The following is a 10,715-nucleotide window of genomic DNA, read 5'->3' on the forward strand; positions in this document are numbered from 1 at the left end:
AGCAGGGACGGAAATTCCTCCCGAAAGGCAGGGGTGACGAAGGACTGGAAAAGTTGAAAAGCAGAATAGAAATACATGTTTTACTCCGATTTTAAATTTCTTACCATCGTAAAAGACCAAAAATATTAGGGTGACATTTGATATTGTGCCCCCCCTACTGTTTGAGTAGGGGGGACACGTCCCCTTCCCCCAGCCCCCCCCCCCCCCCTGGGATTCCCGCCCATGCCGCGAAGGACGCGTGCAATAAACTGAGAAGTTCGTTAATCCCAAGTCACTTTCAACGGTCTTTCTTTTGTCATTTTGTGACTTTGGATTCTGAAACAAATGACTGTGACAGGCTATATAGCCTCTTTGTGATTGAATAAGTCTCTTAATTATTGACTAGTAAAGGTTATTGGAGCTATAGCTTGTGTAAAAAAAAGGATCGTTCATTTTGGCTTAACGGAGTTTGTGCAGTGCTCTTATAAAGTTTGATCAGTTTATTGTGGAACCCAGTTTACGTTGCTTGTCCAGAGTCCAGGGGGGTGTTTCACAAAGATTTAAGTATGACTTAGGTCGCACTTAAGTGAACATGATATGCATCGCGCAATCTTATTGATCAATACCATAGAGATGTATCAATAATATACATCTCTATTGATCAATACGCAGTAGTGCGCGTCCTCTTGGCATGATCTGACCAATGCTGCCTGGCCTTTTATACTGCGCGCAACTAGACATTTAAGTGCGACTCTAAGCCATACTTAAATCTTTGTGAAACACCCCCAGATCGACACTTCTTTATTGACTCTTTATTGATTTTCGACAAAGACTGCTTTGTTTCATGAATGGCTTTTGACAATATATTCGCTGCGTTATAGAAAGCGTCGGCGAAGTGATTGCTAAAATACCCCAAATGTAATCGAAACTATATTATGCACACTCTCGCGCAAAAATAGTCACGATAGTGAGGGATTAACATCCAATGGCTCTCACAACCGAAAGAAAATTAATAACAAGGCCTCATTAATAAACTCATATGATAAATAAAGTATGACTTTCAAGCGCCTTACGTGACAAGATCTTCATGAGAATAAGTATCGGCATTACCGACTACTGCAGCGTACGTGGTGTGTCCTACAAAGCACCGGATGTTAGCATATATACATTCATGAGTATATATTCTAAATGAAAATTGTGGCTGTAGTGAGGTCGACAACAAAAGACAAGCGAACAAAGGCCTCTACAGGATTTCGTTGTTTAATCGATTAATCTGATATCAAATCCATACAATCAATCCAATTGGTAGTTTTAATCCTTTGAATCCAATTGGTACTTTTAATCCTTCTTTCGAACCAATTCGTTCCTTTAATCTGATTGATATCTTTAATCCGTGAAAACTGTGGAGTCAATGATAAAGAAAAAGGAATCATAAATACCAGCAAAACGAAACATCTTAAATATCAATAATACAACATCAATCTTTGGAAGACCTAAATAGTCTAATATAAACTAGATTCCAAATTCTCTCCACTATACATATATGATTGTTTTATACTCATTAAAGGTTTCAAACTACAAACATTCAGCTTTGATCTCAAATACAATTATAATAAAAGTACAAATCAACAATCATTCTTGATATATTATATAATAAATGTAGTACAAAATGTAGTTTCTTGAGTCTTATTTGATTATGAATGGGATCGATGAGCCTGCTATAGTTTGTACATACATTATACATACTACATACACATTATCATTTGTCATTATGAACCAAGAAAATGATCTCTAAAATCTCACTTTATGCTTAGACCATAATTAAATATTTATCAAATAAAACATCAACTAACCTCTTTGCTTGCTTTCTCAAGTAAATTGAATGTCTTCTGAGCCAGGATGTTTGTGATTTTGAAGGGCAAAATCCTGGTCCCTCACACAACCCAATGTCCAAAAATCAAATGCACTGTCATGGTGCTATGTAAGTGTACTCATTGACTAAGGGAGTGCTAGATACAAATATGTTAATCAGGTAGTGCAATAGTGAAAGTATATCTTATACAAAAAGTGCTAAATCACTTCTGCGCTAATTTTGGTGCGCTAATTTATCAATTCAGATGTACTTTCATCACATGGCTCCTTTAAATTAAGCATTAATTTACCTCAAGAAAACATCTGCAATGAATAAATCTAAATTTAAGTACTTTCTTGACTACATACATGTATACTTCTAAAAGATAAATTTACGCTACTATATAGACTAAGTATACATGAACGTTTCCTAGAAAATTTTCACTAAATCACATTCCCTGGCTGTAAAATTATACCATCAACCATAAGATGATATACTAAGTACTATATACAAATGATGAGAAACTCAAACTACATCTTTCAAAACATGATAATGAAACATTGATATCGCAAAATGTCATACTTGAATTTTGACAATAATTTACAAGCGTAAATCCAATTCGAAAGTGTCGTACTCGAAAGGCTTTCAATCTAAAACAAAAACATCAATTTACTACTTTTCTGCCTTTCACCTTTTTTTTTTGTATATAGATAAAAACATCAAGTTCACACAATTTGACTACTTCAAGAAATATCAAGAAATTAATAAGTATTCATAATCAAGAAACAAATCATTTTGGTAGAATACGAACTTAACCTCCAATATTTGTACCTTTCCTCTATTTTTATGGAATATTTGTCTAAACCAAGAAAAAAGGCTTCTGCCAAAAAGGAAGACAATCGTTGTTATAAATTTTATAATCTCATCTTCAGACATCATATATATAGATTCAGACCTCGATGCATGTGAGATACGTGTATATAATCTGCATCAATATAATAGAAAGACAAATTGCATAGTGTACCATAGCTAAGATGAATTCAACTTGAATTCAGTCAAAACTTTAGATGTTTTAGATAAATCAACACTCTTCCTTGGAAGATTTCAACATTCTATGATATATATACTTATGCGTTCTTCCTGCTCAGTATATACATGTATATGAAAATATTAAAATATTCTGAAATACACACAAAGTCATCTTTGAAAAGTTTGAATACGACTAGAAACATACTTGTTCTCAAGACTTTCTCCACTTTGCATCTTTATAAAACTTTGAAAATATGCAATATACAAAATTGTTAATTTTCTTCTGAAAGAAAATGAAGAGAAGAATAAGTCTAATTTCCAGACCAATGTATGTTTGATCAAATTGAATTCGATATATATATTTATGTATGTGTATAAAAAACATGATTAAGCAATTATTCTGCAATAATCAGACTCATTGTCTGAAATTCACGAAGCAATATAGTCTTAAATCAGACTCAGAATGTTTAGAACGACAGTAAAATCAAAGTTTTACTTCAAATTTTTAACACAGTCAATTTCTGTTTCCATAACCCACAAATTGATGTATTCATATCTTATGATTAGTCTAGAGTTCAGACTGTGCTCCAGAGTTCTCAAAGAAAGTTTTGGTGAATTATAGTCCAGATCGAAATATCAAATTAACTTGAAAATTATCAGATTCTGTATGAGCATTTTAGTCTTTCTTAATGAGTCACGTGGCTCCTTGGCTGGGAATTATTCCTGGTCTTCACTCGGAAGAAGAAGAACTAGCTTGTGGATGGGACGATCAAGGTAAGTCACTGGGTTACTTCGTTTTCCCACATTGTCTAATTTTCTGTCTCCTACCATGACCCTAACCTTACGAATGTAGTCATCCTTTGATTGATACAGTTCAACGATTCTTCCAAGAGGCCAAACATTGCGAGGAGTGTTATCGTCTTTAATAATTACCACATCTCCTATTCTCATGTTGCGATGTGGCTTGGTCCACTTCTGTCGCGACTGAAGCTGACAAAGAAACTCCTTCTTCCATCGACACCAAAACTCATTTGCCAAATGTTGTACTCTCCGCCATCGTTTCCTCGCGTAGACATCTTCTCGAGAGAAACTACCAGGGGGTGGAAGAATGACCCTCGACTTTTGAGTCAACAGATGATTAGGAGTCAATGGAGTGGAATGTGTTGGTTCATTCAGGAGGTCGGTGGTTAGCGGACGACTGTTTACAATGGCAGCCGCCTCACACATCAAAGTTCTCAACGACTCGTCATCTAGTTGTTGGCCTGCCTGGTGTAGCAGAACATCTAAGACCTGACGTATGGAGCGGATCTGCCGCTCCCACACTCCGCCCATGTGGCTAGAAGCAGGTACATTGAACTTGAAAGCGATGAAGTCGCATCCCTCTTTCAGGAGAAAGTCTTTTACCTGTTTCTCACTGGATTCAGCACATCGTTTGAACTCCGCCTCAGCACCCACAAAGTTCGTTCCCCTGTCACATCTCAATTGTCTTACAGGGCCTCTGACAGAAATGAAGCGTCTGAGACCATTGATGAAGGAGTCGGTGGAGAGGGAGTGTAGAACTTCGATGTGAATACCTCTCGATGCCATACATGTGAATATCAGACCATAGCGTTTCAGTTCTTTCCGTCCTTCCTTTATTAGCCAAGGCCCAAAGCAATCAACTCCAGCATAAGTAAATGGTGGAGCTGGGGAAAGACGGTCCTCAGGTAAGTCTGCCATCTTCTGAATTTGTGGAGGTTGTCGAAGTCTGCGACAGACTACACATTGGGAGATGAATTTCGAGATGAAGTTGCTGCTACCCAAGATCCAATATCCCTTTGCTCTGAGATGGTTAGTCGTCATGCCTCTTCCTCCATGAGCCACCTCAGTATGACACTGAGATACAATTAACTCGGTCAGGTGAATTTGAGGAAGGATGGCAGGATGTTTGCTTTCAAATGAGAGGTCAGATCTCCTCAAACGTCCTCCAACTCTAAGGATGCCATCATCATCTATAAATGGGTCAAGACGACACAAGCGACTGGTCTCCTTGCAACGACGCCTTCTTTCTCTTTCGTTGTGAGGCTTGCTGATCTCTGATGATTTCGCTTCATCAAATGTCCTCCTCTGAATCAGTCTTATGATTTCCTTCTCTGCATGAAGAAGTTGTTCGGTAGTCAGAGGTTCCATCACAACTTTCTTGATGTCATTCCCATCTCCTCTTGCTTGGCAGCATTTCTGTAGGTATGATTTGAGACGGAGGCAGTTCGCCACAGCTCTCTTCGCTCGATACCAACTAGAGAGATGATCAAATCGCTTTAACTCGAGCTCATCTACCCCTTTTACTGAGGCATGGGTGTTGCTTTTCACTTCAGGATCTTTAGGAATGACTGTAGCTTCTTCCTCAGTTTCTTCCGGAATTTCGCTTTCCCAAATGAAGTCTGGACCCATGAACCACTTTGATGCTTCAAGCTGATCGACCGTGAGTCCTCTTGATGGGGCATCAGCTGGATTATCTTGAGTGCTGACGTGCCTCCATTGATTGGGTGATGATTCATCTCTAATTTGGCGGACTCTATTTGCAACAAAGACATGATAACGCCTTGTCTCGTTCTTAATATAGCCTAGCACCACTCGGCTATCAGTCCAAAAGACCTCCCTATCAATTTTGAGGTCTAGCTCAGCTTGAAGAAAGGCGCTCATCTTCACTGACAGAACAGCTGCTGTCAGTTCCAGCCTTGGTACTGTGACTGTCTTGATTGGTGACACTCTGGATTTGCCCAACACAAGCGTACAATGTACTTCTCCCCTTCCATTAATCATTCTCAGGTAAGTACAATGACCGTAACCAAGGTTGCTCGCATCACAGAAGTGGTGTAGCTCGACATTCTTGACTTCCCCAAAGTCTTCCGGCTTGTAACACCTGTCAATGGAGACCCTTTCGAGTTGGAGAATGTCTGTTTTCCACTTATTCCACCTGTCTTGAAGTAGGTCTGGAAGGGGGTCGTCCCAAGCGGCAGAAGTTCTACATAGATCCTGAAGTATTATCTTACCAGGAAGCAGCAATGGGGCTAACAATCCAAGAGGGTCGTACACGGACATCACGGTTGACAGCACACCTCTCGTAGTCAAAGGCTTGTCTTGGAAGGTCACCCTAAAGCGGAAAGTATCAGATTCGACACACCATTGCACGCCTAAAGCTTTTTCGACAGGCAGGTGATCGAGTAGAAGATTCAATTCTTTCACTTCTTTAGCTCTATCTTCCTTTGGAACTGAATCTAGCACTTTCCTTGAGTTGGAGACAACTTTGTGAACATGAAGACCACCATGTCCACATATCTCCTTGGTCTTTGAGATCAGATCGATGGCCTCTTCTTCTGTTTCTACTGCCTTGAGCCCATCATCGACGTAAAAGTCTCGTTGGATGAACTTGGCTGCATCTTGACTTATTTCATCTGCCATGTCGGTTGCTATATGCTTCAATCCAAAATTTGCGCACCCGGGCGAAGAGGCAGCTCCAAAGAGGTGCACATTCATTCTGAAGTCATTAGGCTCTCGACGATAGTCTCCGTCTGGCCACCAGAGGAAGCGCAGGTAGTCACGGTACTCTTTGTTGACATGAAACTGATGAAACATTTCTTTGATGTCACACATGAAGGCTACCTTCTCTTTTCTGAATCTGCACAGTACTCCAGCAAGTGCATTAGTCAAATCAGGGCTAGTGAGAAGATGAGAGTTCAAACACTCTCCTTTGAACTGTGAACTGCAATCGAACACCACCCTCAGTTTCTTTGGTTGCTGTACTCCATGATGTGGAATATACCATATCTTGCCTGGTTCACCTGGTTCGGACACCTTCTCTGCATACTTCTTTTCAAGAAGATTGTTCATCTTTTGTAGGTATTGGTCATAGTAGGTGGCATCATTTTCAAACTTTTTCTTCAGGTGGTTCAAACGTTTGGCAGCAACAAACTTGTTGTTAGGCAGTACAGGTACCTCTTCCTCCTTGAAGGGAAGGGGCATCTCGTAGTGTCCACTCTCTGAAACGTGAATCTCCTTCTCCATTAGCTTAACAAACTTCAAATCATTCTGGGAATAGGGTTTCTGCTTCTTATCAGGAGTGAAGTCAGCTTCGAGAAGTTGGACAACATGAAGAGGGGTGATCTCTTCCTTCGTAGTAGCTGGATGCGTGAAGATCACTTCTGAGCGATGACCTTTCAACTGTACCTCCTCAGGCACCATCCGTACAGTTGTACGATGGCTCACACCAATGGGATCATTGTGACTTTCAACATAACCTGCGTTCACCGTCCCAACAATGCTCCATCCTAGGTCTGTCTGGACTGCATAGGGTCCTCTTTCGTCAGGAGAGTGGATGACAGCACGAGGAGCTAGAGCCTTGGCACAGTCGTAGCCGATCAAGAGTCCAATTTCAACATCCTGAAGAGGAGCAATCATATTGGCAATCCTAGACAAGTGTTTGAAGGATCTTGCTGTGTCAGGAGTAGGAATATGATGTCGATCTGCTGGGATAATGTCTCTCGTATAGCTTGGAGGGAGGCTAATTACCTTCTCGGAGTTGTAGTAAGCCTTCACTTTCAATCCAGTCACCTTCTCACAAGCTATTCTCTCATTTGTCCTCGTCATTGTAGAAAGCAATAAGTGTATTTGTACGCCTTTTATTCCCATTGCTTCTTTGGTTTGTGTGAGAATGAAGGACGTATCGGATTGCGTGTCCAACAGCGCATACACTAGTCTCTCCTTACGACTGGACTCGTGTGATAGCCATACCGGAACAATCATCGATGACTTCATAGACTGACTGGAATCTGACTGGGAAGCATGAGAATTTGATTCCAGAGTTTCCTTACTGCTCCTCTCTCTGTTAGTAGCATCCCGTCGCTTCTCTTTCCACTCATCATCATGTAGAGCAGTTGGATGTTTTCCTTTACATACGGAGCATGTATTTCTTTTCTTGCATCTCTTTGACATGTGTCCCTTTCTCAAGCAACGAAAGCAGAGACCATTGTCCTTAATAGTCTGTCTTTTCTTCTGCATTGTTTCTGAATTGAATGAGGAACATTCACTAATATGGTGTTGACCCTTGCAAAAGACACATGACAGATATTTCTTCTCAGCAGAGCCATCTTTGTGATTGTGTGTTCCAGTCTGCAAAGATCGAGAAGGAGTTGACTTCTTCCTTTCCTTTGAGGTCTGCAGAGACTGAAGAGAGGTGACGGGATCGCAAGCAACGGTTGCCTCTTCGTCAATGAACTCTGTAAAGATAGCAAATGGTGGAAAGGTTTTCCAATCCTGTCTCCACTGAACAACCTTCCTTCCCCATTTAATGACTAGCCATTCAGGGAGTTTCCTCAGTAGGTTTTGATTTTCCCGTTCGTCATCAAGATGATTCAGGTGCGGAACATACTTGGATGCTGCGTCACATTGTTTCAGGAAGTCTCCGAATCTCCTAAGTCCAAAGGAGTCTCTTGATCCAACCCTGGGCCAAGCATCCAGCTTGTCTCTGTAGGCATTTGAAACTACAAATGGATCCCCATATCTCTGTTCCAATGCTTCCTTCACATTAAGGTAACCTCTTCCATCGCCGATCATAGAGTAGCCTTCTACCAAGGATTTCGGCTCACCCGTCAGGTATTTCAAGAGAAAGTAGAATCTCTCTGCCATAGGAATTCCACGATGTTCAATTAATGCGTCGTAGCTTCGCCTCCATGCCGTGTAGTCAAGAGGGTTACCTGAAAAAATTCCAGGCTCTGGAAGAGGAAGTCTATTCAAGGATAGCAACTCTTTTAAACTGTTGGCGAGAACATCATCATTGTTGGACCTTGGTTCTTGTCGATGACCAATCTTGGTTGCAGGGCTTTCCGAAGGTGGAGCAGGGTTGTTCATCTCAATCGTGGGTTCCACTGGAGGGGCACTGTTACCTCTATCAACTATACTCTGAACTCGAGGGGAAACTGACACTTGACGATCAACCCAGTCTTGAACTCTCCCTCTGGATGATCGGGAACCTGACTTAGATGAAAGCGTCCCACCTTGCAATCGGAGAATTACTTTCATTGTTTCTCTCATTAAAGAAGAATGTTCATCTTCAATAGTTTCCAGTAGATCTTCACCATCATCAAGATCCGCTGAAGGAGCTATATCTGCAAGTACTTCTTGAGAAGAAATCGCCTTGTCCATGGCTTCCTGTACTTGATTACGGGATTCTTTAATCATCACAGTGTTGACATCGTCTTCAACTATAAGCTGGCGATGCTTATTTGCCCTTCTCCTCCAAAGTCGAATGGCATCTCTCCATGTCTTGACTGTGACGTCTGCTTTATACTGCAAACCCTTCTCAGTGGGCATTCTATCCCGTCCATTCTCAACTCCTTCTGCCATGATTATTCCCAAATAGAAGATTTATGATGAAAGAAGGTTGAGATCAACATATCACGAAGATTTCATTCATCGTGTCGAACATTGAATATCGAAGTTCCACATTTGCATTCGAAATTCTTCCGTAGCTGGAAGAATTCACAAAGTCCATTGAACTGCGAGGATGTTTGACCGTGTCGAAAGAGGAAATTCACGTCGAAGAATTCTCGCTGCACAAAGAGTTTTCACTGTGGCTGTAGTGAGGTCGACAACAAAAGACAAGCGTAACAAAGGCCTCTACAGGATTTCGTTGTTTAATCGATTAATCTGATATCAAATCCATACAATCAATCCAATTGGTAGTTTTAATCCTTTGAATCCAATTGGTACTTTTAATCCTTCTTTCGAACCAATTCGTTCCTTTAATCTGATTGATATCTTTAATCCGTGAAAACTGTGGAGTCAATGATAAAGAAAAAGGAATCATAAATACCAGCAAAACGAAAGATCTTAAATATCAATAATACAACATCAATCTTTGGAAGACCTAAATAGTCTAATATAAACTAGATTCCAAATTCTCTCCACTATACATATATGATTGTTTTATACTCATTAAAGGTTTCAAACTACAAACATTCAGCTTTGATCTCAAATACAATTATAATAAAAGTACAAATCAACAATCATTCTTGATATATTATATAATAAATGTAGTACAAAATGTAGTTTCTTGAGTCTTATTTGATTATGAATGGGATCGATGAGCCTGCTATAGTTTGTACATACATTATACATACTACATACACATTATCATTTGTCATTATGAACCAAGAAAATGATCTCTAAAATCTCACTTTATGCTTAGACCATAATTAAATATTTATCAAATAAAACATCAACTAACCTCTTTGCTTGCTTTCTCAAGTAAATTGAATGTCTTCTGAGCCAGGATGTTTTTGATTTTGAAGGGCAAAATCCTGGTCCCTCACACAACCCAATGTCCAAAAATCAAATGCCCTGTCATGGTGCTATGTAAGTGTACACATTGACTAAGGGAGTGCTAGATACAAATATGTTAATCAGGTAGTGCAATAGTGAAAGTATATATACAAAAAGTGCTAAATCACTTGTGCGCTAATTTTGGTGCGCTAATTTATCAATTCAGATGTACTTTCATCACACAAAGATTGGTTAATTGGTGGTCACGTGTTACACTGCAAAAACTCAGGTGTTGATTCAACACCAGACCGGAATATATATTGTGTCCACACCAGAGAAGTATTGAAACAACACCAGTTTGGAATCAAACCAATGCGGTTTTAATACTAATTGGTGTTGTATAAACACCTTTCTGGTCTTAGACCAAAACAAAACTGGTGTTTAATGGTGTGGACACATATTGATTCAGGGCCGGTGTTAAATCAACACCGGAGTTTTTTCAGTGTAGAAGAAAATCTCATCAGGGAATACAATTAATCTTACTTGCAATAGCGAG

At 40.0% G+C, this 10,715-nt stretch overlaps 1 protein-coding gene and 1 long non-coding RNA gene across 2 annotated transcripts; both read right to left on the bottom strand.

The window, feature by feature from the left end:
• Nucleotides 1-1,175: 1,175 nt before the first annotated feature.
• On the bottom strand, nucleotides 1,176-2,010 carry LOC121422078. The gene is made up of 2 exons (XR_005971110.1): nucleotides 1,833-2,010; nucleotides 1,176-1,379 (listed from the first exon to the last, which is right to left on the bottom strand). It is a non-coding gene; the product is annotated as an uncharacterized LOC121422078 (long non-coding RNA).
• Nucleotides 2,011-3,577: 1,567 nt separating this feature from the next.
• LOC121421250 lies at nucleotides 3,578-10,173 on the bottom strand. Its single transcript, XM_041615911.1, has 2 exons — nucleotides 10,125-10,173; nucleotides 3,578-9,671 (listed from the first exon to the last, which is right to left on the bottom strand). The coding sequence occupies exon 2, from the start codon at nucleotides 9,239-9,241 to the stop codon at nucleotides 3,578-3,580; it is 5,664 nt and encodes a 1,887-aa protein (XP_041471845.1). The 5' UTR covers nucleotides 9,242-9,671; nucleotides 10,125-10,173.
• Between the last annotated feature and the right edge of the window lie 542 nt (nucleotides 10,174-10,715).

Source organism: Lytechinus variegatus, chromosome 9 (genome assembly GCF_018143015.1).
Source record: "Lytechinus variegatus isolate NC3 chromosome 9, Lvar_3.0, whole genome shotgun sequence".
NCBI lineage: Eukaryota > Metazoa > Echinodermata > Echinoidea > Temnopleuroida > Toxopneustidae > Lytechinus > Lytechinus variegatus.